Below are 20,672 nucleotides of genomic sequence, written 5' to 3' on the forward strand. Positions count from 1 at the left end.
TTGTAAAGATTCACTTATTTTGCCTTATTTAAAAGAAAGAATAAAAAACAAATGTGATCAATAATTTCGCTGCTGAATTTCATCACTGTATGGATACATAATTTGCCAACATCAAACCGAGGAGCAGCGGGTAGTCTGGCAGCGTGATCGGTGTCAGATGGCGGTGGAGATAAACAGGACATCGACCTGATAGCGAGCGACCGGAGCAGATCTGACTGTTTAAGAGCCAAACGACCATCTGCTGCTACACGGCGACGACACTGACAAATCACAGCCCAACACAACAACAAAAGATTCATTTATCACCAGTTAAACTGCTTCACCTGTACATGCACCTATACAATATTTACACTAAATGTATGAACATGCAAAGACTTTAAGACTTTTGTTTAACTGTCTGTGTTTTGTCCTTTTTTCTGGTTAATTACAGTAAGTCTCTGAGGAAGATGTCAAACATTTATAACTGATAATCAGTTATATATATAGATTACAAACTGTTGTCTATAGAAAGGAATTTATTGTTGGTTTGGACATAAAGTCATAAAGCAGCTGATTTGCTAGTGTAGGACGACCAGTATGTCACCACACTTACAGCCAATCAGCATCAATATCACATTTATTTTTCCTAATAACAAGAACTAGCAGTTTGCTGTGATTAGATGTGCATTGATTGATTGATTGATTGATTGAATGGGACAGTGTGCAGTTTGAAACATTAAAGGTGCACTGCAGCAGAGTTAGCTTGAAGCTAATTTTGCATCTGTAGCCCCAGACAAAAAAAAATACAACAGCACAACAACAAACAAACACAGAACACACCATACGAAATACAAAGCTATAATTATTATTATTATAAAGCTGTTATTATTATTATTATGATGCACAACAATCACACACATGCATGGAATAAAAATAGCAAAAGATATCTCTGGTCCTGCTCTGTCCATCATGATTCTGATAATGTTATAGGAGTGCTCTTTAAATATAAAATCATTGATTAGCGCCACTTTAAACACAGATAAACAGATAACGAGCGTCATATGACTGTAATGACATCATGAGGTTGGCGAGCGGACACACTGCTGACCAGCAATGCTTAAAAACGCAGCAGTTAACAGTCAGATCAGCTGTTTTAAACCTCTGATAACGACGTATTACTTGCATTTTCTACAACTTTCACCTCAGCCAACTTTAAAAATCTTCCAAATCTGCATAGAAACACACCAACAGAATATATATATATATATAAAAAACCCAGAATCACACTCATTCATGGTAGAAATAATTAATCAGGTCTTTAAACACATCATCAGTTTACTGGCCTGAATAACAGCTGAGTCCTGCCAGTTGAGTCCTGGCTGCCCCATCGTGCCCGCAGTCATCACTGTCTCACCCACAGTCACAGTAAACAGGCTCCCCGGAGAATAACCGCTTTGTGTAAAATCGCTCTTCTTGAAGCTAAATTGGAAAAACAGTTTTCATAGGTGGTAAAAAAAAAAAAAAAAAAAAAAAACAGAAATCTGCCAGGCTGACCAGGAGCTCTCTCTCTCTTTCTCTCTCTCCCTCAGATCTTGTTAATTAATTCTGAAACACAAAGCTTTTCCTGAGAGAAATCCCTGTGATCTCGTCCTGATGTGAACCAGCTTTACTGCCAGCCACCACTCAGCAGAAATACACACACTTCTCTTCTCTTCAGGCTTTTTGGACTTTAGTTTGACTGAAACTTGTTCTTCACTACGGTAAAAATCCAGATCCACATTATAAAACCTCGGTGAGATCACGCGTGAAACTGTGAACATCACGACAGCGTTTTCATGCGTGTTGCAAACTCAGTTCTTGGTGGGTTCAGCCAGGATGTGAATGTAAAACAGTTTAGTTTGAAATGTGATAATTCAGGAGTCTTTGAAGGATTAGTGGTGGTTAGTTTATGGTTTATTTTCTGGACCTGGCAAGTTAAAAACCAGCAGGAAAAGATCTACTTTGTCTTAAACCAGCCAGTATACAGAACGTTCACTAACTGAGACCACGCAGAGAGCGTTTCAATAGTTTAATTGAGATAATGAAAGAGAGCTGATGTGTTGATGGATGGGTTGGAGAACCTGATGAAGGGATTAGGGGATGGAGGGTTGAGGGTTGATGATGGATGTATAGTATTGTCGACTGGACGACGACTGGCCGACGGCGGGGAGGTAAGAGGGAACGGGGGAGGAGGGGAGGTTGAGACTCTGAGTGGGGCAGCTGTGTCTCCAGCCCGTCGCCTGGATAATAGAGCCCCCCCCGTTCCTGTGTTAAAACGGAGGAGAGAGGACGGTTGATGAAAAGAGAGAGAGGGGTTGCAACTGAGACGAGGGGAGACGAACGGATGGGGTGTGTGTGTGGAAGCGGGACGTGTACTCGCCGTGGTCTCTGTTCCCGAACCTTGTTTATGAATCTATAAACTTCATTAGTTGTAACGTCAGGATGAAACTGCCCAATCACAGCTGAGTATGTAAATTACAAAACTCATTCTTCAACACTCCCCAAGCAAGACTAACAGTATGAGAGGCAAGAGATGATTGAGATAAATCATGGAAACTGTTTCCAGCTGCACATTTCCAGCCTCTATATTTATATTCTGGGTCTTTACTGGAATATCTCTGCATGATTTCCAGTTATAAACTCTTTATTTATCTCATACTGGTCCTTTATGCAGCTGACTACGCTTCCTGCTTCCAACTGCAAATGTCATGTTTACAACCGCAAGTCAGGACATTTTTTAGAAAAAAACAAAACAGTAACAACAATTGTCGCGGTGATGACAACGGTTGTCAATGACAACAATGGTTGTGTAACTTTAAGGAAGTAGAAACCACGTTTCAAGTGATCATTTTAACCCAAACCATCATCTGTAACTCTAACCAGACCTGAACCGCAGCGTTGACACATCATAAAAACATCATTATTGTTTTGTTGTTGTTGTGACACTTTTAGAAAGCAGTATATTACGCTGCTATGAGTCGTTATGGAGTGCAGGTAGAATAAACCTATGAGGTTGTTTAATTATGAGGATGATTAATTACGAGCCAGCCCGCAGCCTTAGATCCTCAGGTGGGTCCTTCTGACTGGTCCAGAGTCGAGGATTAAATCTAAAGGAGCTTTTTCCATCAGGACCCCTCGACTTTGGAACGACCTGCCTGAGCACATAAGACTGCAGAATCACTGACTTCTTTTACAGACTTGCTTTTATGTAATGTTGTCTTTATATCATCTTTCTTTCTTTATTGTCTTTCTTTGCCTTCGGCCGCCATCTTTTTAAGGTCAGATCTGTTATTGTTTTCTGTCTTATGTCTTTGCTTCTGCTTTGTCTGTCAAAACACTTTAAAAACTCTGTTTTTAAAAGGTGCTATATAAATAAAGTTATTATTATTATTATTATGTGTTTTATGAAACTCAGTGTACTCACAAGTCTACAGGAAGCAGAGAAAACACTGAATGAAAATGTTTTTTGAAGTCACATAAAGCTCCTTTACCAACCTGATGATGTTTACCAACTGTAACACATGTTATTATCTGCTACCTCGATGTAAACATGTTGCACACAGTCAAAAACTTCCTGAAGGTGTTTGCAGATTCCTCCACATATTAGCAGCATGGTTTTATGGCATCACTGCACATAATAATAAAACTACTTTACAGCACAAACAAAATATTTGTTCCTGCCTTCCAGCACCAAGAACACAATTATATTAAGTATTTACAGATATAATGCTCTTAAAAACATCCTTCACCTGTACATATACTGTAGATTAATTCACATGATGTTAGAACATATGGAGCATGTGATTATTATGGACCGATGGATCAATATAAACACAGAATATGTTCCCTTTCAATGAATGTTATGATTCATTGGTTTCTCGTTTTTGCCACTTGACAGATAAACAGACAGCTCACATTCAATTCAGCCGAAACCTCCTTCATGTCTTCCTCCTACCACCCTCCTCTCCCTCCTCTCCCTCCTCTCCCTCCTCTCCCCCTCCCCCCCCATCCTCCTCTTTCATCATCACGTCAACCTTGAAAAGAGCTGAGTAATAAAATCAAAATGTGTGGGCTGTTGAATGTCAAACCGTTTGTGTGAGAGAGAGAGAGAGAGACAGTGTGTGTGTGTGTGTGTGTGTGTGTGTTAATTAAAGCCGAGCAAACGAGGAAGAGAATCTGTGGCGTATTAACGCAGCGGAATAACACGATCACTCGCTCAGGTAAACAGAGGAGAGACGATGGAGAGACAGAGAGAAGAGAGAGACGAGAGACACTGATAAACATTTGGTACGATGGAGATGAGTTTGATGTGAGAAAGTTTATTTGATTTAATCAATTATTTTACTGTATTCTATATTCACTCTTATCTATTTACTGTTGTTGTTGTTGTTGTTTTCATTTTTATATGTTTTATTGGTTTTATTGTTACATTTTTTGTTACTTGGTCTCAAATTGTTTTGCTCTTTACATTCATACTATATATTCATCATATGTAAAGCACTACTGATTGCATTTGACAGTATTTACTGTAGATTGTTTATTGTAATGTTTTATGTGCAGCTCAGATTTTACACCCACGTGTGCACGTGTGTAGTTGCTCAAAACACACAAAAAATAAATCAATAACTGTTTTTTTTTTTTTTTTATAAAGACAGAGAGAGTGAGATTAAAAGCTGCACCAACAGGTTAAAACACACACAGTACCTTAGAAACATCTGCTGGGGGTCACTGAGTCATCAGGTCACATGTTCAAAGCATCTGTGGGCTCAAACACACACACACACACACACACACACACACACACACACACTCACTCACACACAAACAAACACACACTCACTCACACACACACACACACACACTCACTCACACACACACCGCAGAAATATCCAAAGATTAAAGAAACACATTTATGTCTTTATTAAACATCCAAACTTTCTGTTCTACTGTATAAAACACTTCAAAACACTGGTCTCTGATTGGCTGGCAGGTGTCTGTTAAACTCTTATAAAACGTCACCTCAGACAGTTTACTGTAAATCAGTGCTCAGGATTTATTACATTGTAGGTAACCATAGCAACAACACTGATGCAGTTAACTGATTGGTGAAACAAACACAACAACTAAACACGGATCAGAGTGACTACAGACACATTTGAAACAAAGGCTTCTTTCTTCTCTGTAAGTGGTGATTGAGTTGTAAGTTGATGAATTTCATTCTAACTTTTATCATCATCGTCTCATTTATTATTTACTTGAGTTCGGACTCATTGTTGTGTATTATTGCTCATTTAAAGAAGAAGTTCTTGACCTCTAGTAGTGTTATAGAGCAGCTTTTTAATGAACAGGTTCCCCTGATTTGTGCATAAATGTGCACACAGCTGACACTAGAGCTGCAAAGATGAATTGATTAGTTGCCAACTATTCTGATAATCGATTAACTGTTTTGAGAAATTTCCAGATTCTCTGATTTCAGCTTCTTAAATGTGAATATTTTCTGGTTTCTTTGGACAAAAGGAGACACATGAAGACGTCTTGAACTCTGGGAAACACTGATCAACATTTTTCACCATTTTCTGACATTTTATAGATCAAACAATTAACTGATTAATTTAGAAAATAATCCACAGATTACTCAATGATTAAAATAATGGGTAGTTGCAGCTCTAGCTGACATGATAAACAGTCCTGCTGATGGTTTCACTGTTCACTGATCTGCAGGCGGCAGCAACGCAGCAGCAAACGCTGCAAACTACTAAATATGAATTTAAACAATGCAGGAAAATCAACTTCACAAATGTTTTATGAGGAAAGAAAAACATTTAACTCATCTGTTAGACTTCATGATAAACACAGTGAGTAACACTGGATGTAAATATAACTGCAGCAGGACTCCAGAGGGCACCTTTAATCATTTACATCTGGTTTAATCTCTATGTTAACCTGCTGGTCTGTATACAGTAGTTCTGTACTGTATGTTAGACATGTTTAAACCTCTCAGGTCATGAACTCTGCATTGAAGGTCAAGTTAACATCAGTTTTATGCTCCTGGTTGCTGTAAAAGCCTGACTGGTTCAACCTTTCATCACCTTTCAGAAACAAATAACTTCTTCAATTAAATACATAAAAAATGACATTTACTTACACTTACTGGTTTCAGAAGAAACTCCTCTTCAAACGGCCGACGTCATCGACAGAGGAGCGTTTGATGATGTAGACGTTTTGTATGTGTGTGTGTGTGTGTGTGTGTGTGTGTGTGTGATTGTGCTCACTGACCAAAGTGCACCCCTTACATTCACCTTTCATTCCTCACATCACATACACACACTCACATGAAGAACAAATATGAACATGGTGTACATCTGTGTGTGTGTGTGTGTGTGTGTGTGTGTGTGTGTGTGTGTGTGTGTGTGTGTGTGTGTGTGTGTGTGTACATACGATACTGATCTGCTCCTGAGTCCTTCTGAGTCTTTGCATCTCTGGAGTATCGGACACGATGCTGAACCCTCGACCTTTGCTCTCCTCAAAGTCCTTCTTATACTTCACCTGCAGAGAGAAGAGACCAGGAGTTAACCTCAACTCATCTATTATATATATCTATATATCTATATCTACTAAAATACTAACGTTTATCTCATCTAAATCTATGTTTTACAAACACAAAGATCAGGTTTTGGTTTCAGTGCCAACAAATCAAAGTAAGAGCTTCTCTCTAGCGCGGCCATCGCAGCAGCAATTAGTTGATGAACTAATTAACTCGATATCTCCGTTACAAGCTCGACGACGGCAACAAAAGCTGCACATTCACATTACAGAGACGCTATATAATAATTACAGTGATGATGAGTATCTGAGGGTGATTTTACCTCTCAGTGAGCCCACACAGCTGAAATAATTACAGCACAGTGTAGAAAGATCTTTAAATGTAGTGTAATCACTCCGTCATACATGTTGAACAGCTATATGTGTGATATGAAAAGGAAAGATTTCAGAGCCTTTTTCTTGTCTGTATTTATGGTGTAATTAGCAGTAATTATGTGTTCATTATAACTAGTGCTGCTTATTGAACCTCAGTGCTAAAATGTGTTAATTAAAAAGATTTAAATTTATGATTTAAATCATAATTTTGCTCATTTAAGACTAAAATAGAAACACATGTAAACAGGTTTATATGTCTCAAATAAAAACCAGGCATCATAATGGCACAACAGATAAATATTCATCAAGTAAAGGAATTATTCCACGCGTCCACTTCTATGATCCAGGTTTCCAGCTGATCCTGATCCACATCATCGGTGTGTAACATGAGACGGAGGAGAAGGCGGACTGGACAGGCGGATGTTTCTTCTTCTGGTCCGGTTCGACCTTCAGAGGAAACACTGCAGCTCGTTTAGCCGTAATGTCGTCCCGCTGGTGTCCATCAGTCATCAGTAACAACCCATTAGCCCCTCAGAACTCAGTTACATAAGGCTGTAAACTGCAGAAATATGACTCAGACACTTAAAGTTTCTGTGTGTGTGTGTGTGTGTGTGTGTGTGTGTGTGTGTGTGTGTGTGTGTGTGTGTGTGTGTGTGCTGGTATTCTCATCTCACACTGATTGTCCTCGTTCTCACTACATAGCAGATTAAATCCCTATTCATCAGTCACAGGTTCCCTGCTGAGCTAATTTGACAAGCTAATGAGCTAAACTCTAAAACACACACACACACACACACACACACACACACACACACACACACACACACACACACACTTACACCTACTGAGGGTGGAAATAACAACAATGGAAGCATGAAAACTGAACCAGAATCACTGTACTGGTGACTCCTACTGGTGGATTTAGTGGAGGAGGAATCTGATGAAGAAGAGATCGGATGGATGAAGGATCTGATGAAGAGGGATGGGATGAGAGAAGTCCTGTATGTGAGAGGAGCTGCTCTGATATCAGATATCTTTGATCTGTCAGTAAAACAAGCTAATAAATAAAAATGGAGGAAACCGTGCCGATCAGATCATCACGACTCTGAAGCATCTGAGAATCAGAGTGTTGAAGGATTTTGGGAGCAACAAAGATCAGTCTGTTGTCCAACGTTGTAAAAATCAGCTGCTTCGCTCTACAACAACAGTAAATATGACGACTCAGCAGCTTGTTTACTACACAGGTGAGGCAGCGGACGCATCAAACTAGTGTCAAGTCGTCTGCTTTCATACTGTGTTTGTGTAACGGGGGACGATGTTAGCCTCACAGCCTACAGTCTCTGTGTTGTGTTGTGATGATGATGATGATGATGACGGACTAACTCTAACAAAGACACCCAGACGCTCCGATGTCGATTCAATGATGAGAGATACAAGCCCAGTCTGAGTAAAACTATTTAATATAAATAAAATCAAAGGAAACTTACAAAACTAATAAATGATTACTGTGACGAAGCTTAATAACTGTTAAATAACAAATTACTGGGTCAACAGTCGAACCTCGACCAGGATCAAAAACTCACTATATTACAGATTATTGATACAGATGAATCATAGATAATCACTCTGAATGTCAATATCATTATAATTAGTAATAAAGTCTCTCTCAGGTCAGCTAGACATTATTATTTACAGGTTTCCATTTAATAGTCACACACTCACCTGGTCTGACTGGTTCCCACGGTAACAGGCTTTATAGCTGCATCGTTACCTTGGATACTATGTAGCCGAGTATTAAATATTCAATATAAGAAAACAGCATAAAATAATGAAAATAACACAAATATGTACACCTTAAAACTATTAAATAAAGGTAAAATTACTGAAAACATTATATTCTATACTCAAAGATTTTGCTGTTAGACATAGTGACCATTTAAAGCTCAACTAATGTATTTAATGTAACATACAAGAGGCAGATGTTACAGTTTATTCTGTGTTTCTGACCCTCGTTCCTGTGCCTTAGTATCTACGGTGTTCCTGCGTTTATGGTCTTGGTTCCCAGTGTCTCCAGTGACTTTATATTATTCATTAAATATCCTGCATCGTATCCAACCTGCCTGCCATCACCTGTTCCACTCACACACACCTGACAACGAGCAGATCAACGTCAGCTCTAAGACCTGGTCTGACACACATAGTGCAGCTGTGTGACATCATATAAAGATGAGTAAGAACGATGAGACGCTCTCTCTGACCGCTGACAGACGGACGTCACTGGTCGTATAAAAGCTTACAACAGTCTCAGTAAACGACCTCTCTGACATGTTACAGTATGCAGGTTGTGTTTGAACTAATCTGAATGAATTACTTGTTACTTTTTGAACAAGTGACAGGATTAACACCGTTCATGGTGTGTTCACTTTCCAAAGTTTTTATTTGAAAAGTTTTTAAAAACCTGAAGACGAAAAGTTATTTAAAAAGTATTAATTTGTTGCAGCAGACAGGTTTTTTTTCTTCTCCTTCCTTGTGTGTGTGAATCAAAGCCTGTTGATGTAATTGTCTGCAAAATGATGAAAAATGGCAAATTTAAGAGTCACAATCAGTTTGAAATAAAAGTACGTTAGAAATGTGGACGGTCACTGAGCCTAAAAAAAACTACCAAAGATGTCAAAGCGCATGTTATTTTAAACCATAATGTGCCACAAATAACATAATTATGTATGTTGAGATGTTGAACTGTGACGTTATTACGTAACATTGTGTTTATTGTTTATACTTTTGAAAATGAAATATGCATTTAATGGGTAAAAACCAAGCGGCAACCTCTAATGAAGCCAAAAACTGCAGTTCCTTGAATGAACACTTGAGGCTCCAAAAGTGAGTCAATCCCCATAGACCCCCATGTTAAAATGTCCAACTTTACAGCAGAATAAACATGTTTACAGTCTGGTACAAACAACGATTTTGGTCTCTGTAGCTAATTTCCTCTTTCATGACAACTGTACGGGGGCTGAATTTTTTTATAACTCACCCGTTTAAATTTTATTAAGCTGTAAAGTTCTGCATAATGAAGGACATGGCTGCTTTGAGTGACAGGTCCGCCAGCCGCTAGGTGGCTTGTTTCAGCCATTCGGCCCGCCTCTTTGCCCATTTTTGATTGGCTGGGAGTTAGGCAGAGTCATGCACTACGTCCATATTTTTATACAGGCTATGGTAAAAACACTCCTGCATTTATAATCTGTAACTGGGATTATAACTGTGTGAATGTTTTTACCAGTTAAATATTCTTGTATTTTAAGTTCAGCTGCTCCCTTTCACCTTTTTTTTAATGAGAGTCATTGAATATTTGTCTGTCATGCGACATAGAACTCAGGTAAACAATCAGTGGTGACTGAATTCCTACAGTATGTTGGACTGTAAACATCTGTAAAACGTTTTCTCATTGAGTCCAACATGTGTATCTGTCATATCATGTAAGCTGCAGCCAGACATTAAAGAGTGAACCTTATGCTGTGAATTTTCTCCTTGCAAAGGTCGTTATAAGGTTATTTTGACTCAATTTGACTCATTAGAGGAAAAGCAAGCAGATATCAGGACTGTAAAGAATAATATCCATCTTGGAAATGAATTTTTGGTAAACGGCATTTTAATCAGAAGCTTTCCAAAGTGTCAGTCTGTCTTTATATACAATTCAAATGTCTGATAAACACATGACACTGGATTCCAGTTTAACACAGCTGGAGCCACAACGACAGAACAGGAAGAGACAAAGACCTGAAATCTGTAAATTCCTGCAGTAAAATGATGCTTCAAAACACAGAGAGACAGCTTTTAGATATTTAACTTCTTATTGATAACAAAGTCTAAATTCAGGCATAAAAACAACTTATTATGACAGAATGTTGGAAATTAAAGAAACTGAAAAAAATGCTCTGACAGATTTTCATTCAGTACTTTCAAAATAATAAAGAAGAATGTAAAGAAAGAAAGAAAAAAGAATAGACTAAAGGTGTGATAAACGTCAGAGTGTGACAGAATAAACGAATGTTTAAATCTCTGCTTTATAAACAACAAGCTGCTAATAAACGGATCTTTATTGGAGCAGAACAAGACACACAAACACACACACACACACACATCCCATGACAAACAGCACGACCCCTGCTGCAGACTGCTGAGTGGGCATCTGTCCTTTTGTACTGCAGTCTGCTAGGCTGACACACACACACACACACACACACACACACACACACACACACACACACATTCACAGACAGGATGAGGACATATGGCAGAGCTGGTTTATTCTCTCATACGTGTCCTTTCCATCAGTTTGTGTGTCAGTAAATCACATCGCGTTGACCAATCAGGAAGCGGAACTGTCAGAGCAGCTTCTACTGACACACCTGAGCGTTTGTTTTCATCTCCGTGTGGTGCCAGACGGGTGGAGAGCTGATTAAAACCCACGTGCACCAAACTGTACACCGTCAACAACAACAAACTGTATCTACACACGTCGACTTCCATACACACAGCTGCAACAATCAGTCAATTAGAAAGTTAATCTGCAACTATTTTTAGTCATTTTTTAAGCAAATATGCCAAAAAAATTAGCTATTTGCTGCTTCTAACTTCTCAAATGTGAAGATTTAATGCTTTTCTTTGTCATAAATGACAGTAAACTGAATATATTAGTGTTTTGGACTGTTGTTTAGACAAAATAAGACATTTAAAGACATAAAATCTGACTCTGGTCAACAGTCATTTTCACTTTTTCTCACACTTTATAGACAAAATGACTAATCAAGAAAATAACCAGCAGATCAATCTAACCTCTAATGACATAACAGTCAGTAGTGGAGCTCTAATTCTCTTCCCCGACACAACCTGACAGCAGACAGCGAGCAAACGCTGCATGACATCATCTGTTAGCGACATGGGGCTAACACACCAGGACACGCTGACATCATCAGAACTGGTGATGACAGCCGGCAGAGTGTTTGTGTGTGTGTGTGTGTGTGTGTGTGCGTGTGTGTGTGTGTGTGTGTGTTCACCTGGCTCTGTAGCTCGCTCTGCTGTCTCAGTCTCAGGTTCTCCGGCGTGTCGGCCACGATGGTGAACGACGTCTTGGGATAATGTCTGAAAACAGAGAGAGAAGAGAGAGATTACTGATTGTTGGCTTTGAAATTTGAACTTTTGATTGACGCAGTGACACAGAAATATACATACACATTTAAAAAAACAGAGAGAGATTGACAGAATCTCACTTCCTATTATACTGTGACAAATATAAAGATTTGAGAGAAGTTTTCTTTGAAAAAATAAATCATATATATCCTGAATTTAGCCCTGATCTATGTGGGGAGAAAAGTCAATGTGCAGTAAAAGCTGCAAAATATATGAAGTCTTGTCATAATCTGAGAGAAATAAGCTCTGTAGTAAATGTTTCTGTGTGATTACATCTGTAAAAAAATGCCTTTTATTATATTGTATTTAATATTATTGTTTATATTTACATGTTATTGTAAAATTATTAATAATCTGTCAATGTTTATAATTTTCTGTACTGCTTTGGCAATGTAGGTTTCTGATCTGCCAATAAAGCTTATTTGAATTTGATTGTCTATACAGTAATATGACAACATGAAAAGTGATCAATATCAGTAAAAGAACATCAGAGCTGAAACTAAGCTGAATAATTTAATAATTTCTGGCCATTGGGGGGCAACAGAAACAAATAAACACAACACATGACAAACATGTTAGCAAACAGCTGCTTTATTTCCACATCCAGCAGTTACAACATGATCATCACATTGATAATGTCAATAATTACTTGTGGGGTTCCTCAGGGTTCTATTCTTGATCCTTTGTAGTTTCAATCTGGTTAAAGCTGCTTGAAATGATGTTTTTTGTCCACTTGTTTTCAGCAGAATAGTCTCTAAACATGACTTCTGTCATATTATCAGCTTATAGAGTAGTTGTTGCTAACATGCTAGCAAGCAGTTGCTTATTTCCACATCCAGCAGTTACGGAGCAACATTATCATTCATGTGGAGTCGTGTTTCTGTCCACCTGGTGAATGTAAGTCCAATATTCACTCTCTTTTAGCTTCTGTTTTTACTCTCTACCAACTCCTGAGGGAAATATCTGGCTCTTTAGCTGCTAAATGCTCCACTATGTTCACCAGCTAGTCTCTGTCATACATAACGCAATCAGGTGGATTTAAATTCCAGTAAAATATGAACCCGACAACAAGGGTCACGATAAATTAAATACAATTTGTGCCTGGTGAACATGAGGAATAAGAGCATTTTTATAACCTTTTATCACATTTTTCATAATAAGAGTCATTTATTGAATTCTACGCATTTTTAAACACAATCAACAAGTTGTGTTTAACAATAAAAGCTGCAGCCTGAGTCACGTCACCTCCCTTCCCGTTCTGACCCGGCAGGGCGATGACATTAACGGGAACAATCACCCATTGAGACGTCGAAAAATGAAAAAAAAATCAGCACCCTGCTTAAACCTTCTGCATATCTCGCTCGACCTTTAATGACCTTTAAGATACCACATTTGTTTCTCTGTATCTAAAAACAGCAGCAGTGAGTTTACAGCTTCCGTCAGCAGGAACATGTACAGTGTGATGTCGGTGGATGGAAGAGAGACGGAGGTGGGAAACACTCCTACACTTCACCTCCTCCAGGAGCGTTTGAGAGTGTTTTTTATTAAAGGTTTCTTGAAGAGGAATCCTCTCTGTATTGATCCTCAGGCGTTTTCACACCAAAAACGCCTGCGTGTAGAAGGTTATAATCTTTCAATAAACCTCGACCCTCCTTTCCTTTCTGTTTGTAGGACGAGGCGTTGTTATAACTCTTCTTCTCACTGCTGCATCGAGTGCAACCTGCAACCTGCAACACCTCACAGAAAAGCTTGTTGCCTGATTTGTCCTTGAAAGTCTTTCGTTCATCCGCAGTCGAGGCCGCCGCTGCTGCTCTGCTGCTGATGCAGTTCTGTTGTTTTTGTGGATGTCTGGTGATTTATGAGACTCCTTTTGAGACTTGACTATCTGTCATATAGAATATCGAAACAATTCATCTTTTAATCGATTTGTTGATTAGTTCAGAGGTCGACGGTGTAAAGCTGAGAGAAGATTTACAAGACAGAACTTTCTGCTACAAGAAATGATCTTTTCCAGGAGTTTTATCTCTCCAGGACTCTAAAAACTATTCAAATAAAAAACAAAATATGAAAAGAGGACGTTAATGTGTATATAGATTGTGTTTTTGAATTGTCTTGTCTATGTTTTTATAGTTTATATACTTTTCTACAGTCTGAGTCTCTCTTGAAAAACAGATCATGATCTTAAATTAAAATAAATAATTCTGGCAGCGGATGTTGGTTCATGTCATTTCCTGTCATCTCTCAACTGTCCAATAAAAGCATAAAATACCCAAAGAAAAATAAATAAAATTAAAAATTAACAGACATTTTGGTTAATCTGCACACAGCTGTAAACCCCCCCCCCCAGAAAATAATGAAAATGTCTCATCTCAAAGTCTTAAAGTCCAACATGATGTCACCAAACGTCTATAAAGCTGCTAAAGAAAAGCATCAAATCCTCACAGTCGAGAGGCTGAAAACGTTTGGTTTGAAAAATGACTTTTAATCGATTGTCAGAATAGTTGCTGATTATTTTTAAATTGATCATTTCAGCTCAGACACATGTAACCTGTGAGACTAGTGTGAAAGAAAACTGAATAGCAGGTTTATCATTTTATAAATCTTCTGTTTATATGTTACAAATGGTTTTAAACTAAAGAGTCGATGTTTGTTATCGACTGAATGTGATGTAATGTCATTGTCATTTTGAGGGACACATGTTGGTGATGTAGTCCTGCTCCTAGTCTAGTTGACCTCTCTGAGGGCTGTTTGCTGACCTCTGGGGTTCGATATCTTTGTCTTAGACACTGTGTGGATCATGAGGTATCTAGACAAGCTTAAGTTGAAGGATGTCCATGTTTGAAGTTATTGATTGTCCATGAAGTCTCGATGTTCGATCGTACGACCATGTGATCATACTTGTTTGTAAGAAGGTGTAACGGTTTGTGGAAGTGTCCGTTTAGGGACCAGACTGTTATAGTTTTGCTTCTAGAGAGGTATAAAGCTGTCTAGTTTGGGTTCACAATCTTTAGGGAAAGGGAACAACATGCTTTCTCTCCAAAAATACAAGATGATTGTATTTTTGGACATTTGTATAATTGTTACTGATGGTGTGATGAATCGTCTCCAACTGCTTCAACGAGTAACGATGTTTAATGCTTTCTCTAGGTTTCCATGTGGCTCTTTCTCAGGGAAATTTCCACAACACTAGTTATCTATGAGGCTTTGATTCACCACTAAAGCAGGTTGGGAACCAGTGATCAACCTAAAATAAACGTTTGCCAGTTCTAGCTTGAAGTCACTGTTTGTAAAAAAAAAAAAAAAAGAAAGTGACTGTGAGGTTGTTTCTGTTGAAGTTGAGTCATTCTGCTGCTTTTATCACAGAGACGTACAGCAGGAACAGAAACAGAAACAGGACGTTTAACATCAGAAGAACTGAATCACACAAACACAAAGGCAGCAGGAGAAACATGAGTCATGTTAAGATTTCAAAGGATATCTCAAAAAAATCGTGACGGCAGGTTAAACCGACAAAGATGCTATAAGAACAGCTTTAAAAATGTCCTTCAGGTTCAGTCAGTAACATCTCTGACAGTCTGAACGTCGCCGTCCGTCAACAGTCATGTGACCTCTCCAAATATACAGAAACCTCACACCTGTTCAACAGGTAGAAACTGACAACTGACATCACAACTCAAACCTGTTTTCAACCTGCAGTTCAGGATTAAAGCTGCAACTAACAACTGTTTTCATTACAGATTAATGTGCTGATAGTTGATCAGTTAATCAATCAGTTGTTCAGTCAACAAAATACCAACAAAAAAGTGGAAAATGTGCAAAAAAGTGCAAAACAATTATTCAATTATGAAATTGTTACAGATTAATCAACAAACTGTTTCATCATTAAGTTGGATGTAAAGAGTCACAGCAGATTTATAACAGTGATGTTAATATTTAATTTAAAAATATTCAAAAGCTTTGAAATATAATATCTACATATTCTATTTAGAGCTTCTTACATAAACATACGATATCAAAGAGCATTACTGTATATTTATAGCTCATTATTTATGGTTTTTCTTTTTAAATCCAGTGTTTAAAAGAGTTTTTGGTTATTAAAATTTGTGATAAAAGAGATTTTAGGAGGACCTAATTTATTGTAACTGAGTTCTCTCTTGTAGCTGGAAAACTAAAAGATTTTTTTCAATAAATGGAGATCTACAATTTATTTAAGCCAATAAAATTCCTGCTATGTTTTATGTGAAAATGATCAAAAATTGACTTCACGTCTTCCACGATCAGCTACTGTTCAAAATATGCAAACTATCCCTTTAATCGATCGTCAGCAAATTAATCTGCAATTGCAAATCTGCAAATTAATAATCAAATAATCATTTTCGTGATTTTTTTTTAAGCAGTTGAAACTTCTCAGATGTGAGAATTTGAAGCTTTTCTGTGTCACACATGACAGTAAACTGAATATCTTTGGGTTTTAGACGTTGGTTTGACATTTGAAGACGTCACCTTGAGCTTTAAGAAGTTATAATGGGCATTTTTCTCTGTTTTTTTGACATTCTATAGACAAAACTATTAATATCAATTACTATTATTACTATTAATTACAATCGAAATGGTGCAAAAACATGATAAAAACAGGACAAACGTTGGGAAACAGATCTATGAGAGATTACTATGAATGTTTTCTACCTGCTGTTTAACTCGTGTGACATCTGAACTGAAGAGAACCATTGGAGGAAGTGTTGAAAGCTCAGGACAGAGTGACGTCTCCGTCCTCTCGCTCTCTATCGAGTGTTTTCCTCTGAAGCGGCTGACTCACCGAGCCTTGAATCATCGACGCCAGCAGCATATTCAGCAGCACGGTTTGACCACTCAACTGTCCTTCACTCCTCTTCCTCCCACTCTCATTTACCAGTATACACTCTTCCTCTCTCTCTCCCACACACACACACACACACACACACACACACACACACACACATACTGTATCTGGTATTAAAGGGATGCTCTTATTCCTGCGTTACGGCGCCCACACAGGATAAATATTCTCTAAAAACAGAGCAGGTAAACTCTCAGTCAGTCATGATGGGAAACGTTTAGTGAAGGAAAACGATCTGTTCACAAAACTATTTATAGGTTCGGTTATTCTGAACGGGTTCATTCAATACAGTTTTAATTAAATCCTCTTTCAAACACGAGTATTTTGTCTGGTTGGTTTGATGCAGTGAGGATGAAAGAGCAGCTCAACCCCAATTAAACGATCAGCACTTTGTTTGATTGCTTGACATGTAAATGTTTTCTGTCTTTTATCGCCTCATGGAGGTTATATCACTCTTTAACTGAGTGAAATATTATTAATATGGTCTCATTTAAAATACACAGAATGAGCAACAGAGCTGAGAATATGAATCAGAAGATATTTTGATAGTCAATTAATCATTTTGTCAAATATTCTCTGTTTTCAGCTTCTCAAATGAGATCATTTGCTGCTTTTCTTTGTCATATATGACAGTAAACTGAGTATCTTTTTAAACATTTATAGACGATTAATCGAGAAAATAAGTTACAGAAATAATCTCGACCAGTAAAATGTTCTCTAAAAAAGGAAAACATCATCTAAATTCTTCTTCTATGAAAATGTGAGGTGCAGTTTTTATGTCTGGATCCCAAAATTTGAGAAATGATTGTGTCTTGTGCATCATTTTATTTACAAGCCTCCATGATGAACATTTGTTTGAAATAATAAACCTGCTGATGAGTCTCTGAGGTCACATAGACCGAGTCCTGAGTCACTGTAAAGACCTCTAGCAGACCTGCAGGTGATGTGAGCTGTCCTGTGTTTCACTACAGTCACACTGTACGTCTCTGATGTCACCATCTGACCCCTGTTTGACCCTGGAGGTCAATAACAGAAACCTAATATACACACAAGATGTACGAACCTCAAACCCTGTTACATGTCAGCAGACTCTCCTTACTGCTCTAAACCCAACAAACACTGATTAATATTGAAATACTGATCTTAAGGTCAAAAACAGCATCATTACATCGTCGTCATACATGTATCTGCATTCACTTGATAACTGTAACCATGATAATAATCATAGTTTCCATGACAGTCTGCTGTGGTTTGTACACGTCTGTGACTTTTATTAGTAGATCATAAACAGTCATCATAATCTTAACTTGTCTCCACAGCTGATGTACGTCAACAATCATAATGAGTCCATCGTGATCGCTGTACAGTAACACGACCAACAAAACCAAGCGGCAACCTCCGGGGCTGTAAAATGAAGCCAACAGGAAGTGCTAAAAACTGCAGTTCCTTGAACGGCCACTTGAGGCTCCAAAAGCGAGTCAATCCTCATAGACCCTCATGTTAAAATGTCCAACTTTACAGCAGAAATAAACATGTTTACAGTCTGGTACAAACAACGCTTTTGGTCTCTGTAGCTAATTTCCTCTTTCATGACAACTGTACGGGGGGTGAATGTTTTTATAACTCACCCGTTTAAGTTTTATTAAGCCGTAAAGTTCTGCATAATGAAGGACATGGCTGCTTTGAGTGACAGGTCCGCCAGCCGCTAGGTGGCTTGTTTCAGCCGTTCGGCCCCGCCTCTTTGCCCATTTTTGATTGGCTGGGAGTTATCTTGGGAGTGCCAAGATGGCGACGGCCGGAGCGGCTCACTTTGAGCTTCAAAACCACTCCTCAGAAACCAACGAGTGACGTCACGGTAACTACGTCCATATTTTTATACAGTCTATGGTAAAAACCCAACAAACAGGAGTCTTAAGTCTCTTAAATCTACAACATGTCACTGCTTCTGTCTGTTTAGTAAAATAAATAAATGAAAGAAGCACAGTTTGCATGTGTGTGTCATGGCTTTAAAACATCTTAAACACAAACAAACTGAAAATAATTTATTAATAATGATTATATTTACATGACACTGTATATACTGTTATGTAAATGGTTTTGCTGTCTTCCTATCATAATAATAATTATGACTATTAGTATTAGAAGTAGTAGGAGCTGTAATGTGTGTAATGTGTTCAGTGATGAACCTACAGAGAATTATCAGAGACTCTGCAGCTCCTCTCGGCTTTACGGAGCTTTATAGTGAGTTTCAGCTCATTGTTTATCTGTCTGGCTGCAACTTTACTGTTCTGGTTCACTCTCAGCGTCTCATAGTGTCGTTTTCAGAGAAAAAGATGTAAAAAGCCGCTGTACACTACCTGCTCAGCACCAAACAGACACAGTTAGCTGTAGACTAGCTGTTGAACATAGTGGAGCATTTAGCAGCTAAAGAGCCAGATATTTCCCTCAGGAGTTGGTAGAGAGTAAAAACAGAGCTAAAAGAGAGTGAATATTGGACTTACATTCACCAGGTGGACAGAAACACGACTCCACATGAATGATAATGTTGCTCCGTAACTGCTGGATGTGGAAATAAAGCAACTGTTTGCTAACATGTTAGCCACAACTACTCTATAAGCTGATAATATGACAGAAGTCATGTTTAGAGACTATTCTGCTGAAAACAAGTGGACAAAAAACATCATTTCAAGCAGCTTTAACCAGATTGAAACTATAAAGGATCAAGAATAGAACCCTGAGGAACCCCACAAGTAATTATTGACATTATCAATGTGATGATCATGTTGTAACTGCTGGATGTGGAAATAAGCAACTGTTTGCTAACAAGTTCAACATATCAACTTAAAAGCTGATGATGTGTCAGAGTTGTTCACTACTTGTTTCTGCTGAAAACAAGACGCAACACAACAACATATCTACCATGAAGCCTGAAAATGTAGAAGTTAGATACTCATTAAGACTTCAGGAAGAACGGCGCCCTCCACCTGTTCTGTGATGTGAAGCGAATCAGCAGATTTGTGAATAAAACAGCAACTAGAGACCACTTAAGGCCAGCAGTCTACGCATGTCTCATGTCTTCAATATGAAAATGATCATATTAAACTAAACCTTGAAACAGCTCTTTTCACGCCAAGATTGTTGAAAGACTTTATTAAAACATGAGAGGAAATAAATACAGTTTTTGACAACTTTCATTAATTCTGCATGTTGTTTTCCATCATTTCTTTTTCCTCCTTTTCTTATTTTGTCTTTTTTTTTCTTTTCTTCAGGACATCTTCTGACTGATGCACACACACACACACACACACACACACTCACACACACACACACACACACACACACACAAACAGATGAAGACTTCTTGTAAAGGCTTAGTTATCTCGTCAGACGCTACGACAGAAAGACACAACAATTTTGTGTCTGTGTTAAACCAACTAACAGTCTCTTTGTTTCACTTCTGCTGCTTTTAGCTTTTAGACTTAGCCTTACATAGACATCCTACACACACACACACACACACACACACACACACACACACACACACACACAAACTAATTTCAGCCTTAAGTTTCACTTCACCTGCTCCCGTCGCTACTGGCAACCGTGGATGCTTTGTTCGTTTAGTGCAACCCAATCCTTTGAGACAAAGAGCGGCTCTGTGGGATGTTTT

At 38.2% G+C, this 20,672-nt stretch overlaps 1 protein-coding gene across 3 annotated transcripts in view; it reads right to left on the reverse strand.

Moving 5' to 3' along the window:
• Positions 1-20,672, reverse strand: part of nebl (nebulette) — a 118,788-nt gene that overhangs the window by 71,083 nt on the left and 27,033 nt on the right. For 2 of the 3 annotated variants that reach the window (XM_044339133.1, XM_044339132.1), the window contains exons 3-4: positions 11,994-12,078; positions 6,457-6,564 (exon numbers count right to left, since the gene is read on the reverse strand). In XM_044339133.1, the coding sequence (XP_044195068.1) occupies positions 6,457-6,564; positions 11,994-12,078 (193 nt within the window). Of the gene's footprint in view, positions 1-4,722; positions 4,828-6,456; positions 6,565-11,993; positions 12,079-20,672 lie in introns of those variants that run through there. The other variant, XM_044339123.1, reaches the window with a different exon arrangement.

The sequence above is a fragment of the Thunnus albacares genome, chromosome 21 (assembly GCF_914725855.1).
Source record: "Thunnus albacares chromosome 21, fThuAlb1.1, whole genome shotgun sequence".
Lineage (NCBI taxonomy): Eukaryota > Metazoa > Chordata > Actinopteri > Scombriformes > Scombridae > Thunnus > Thunnus albacares.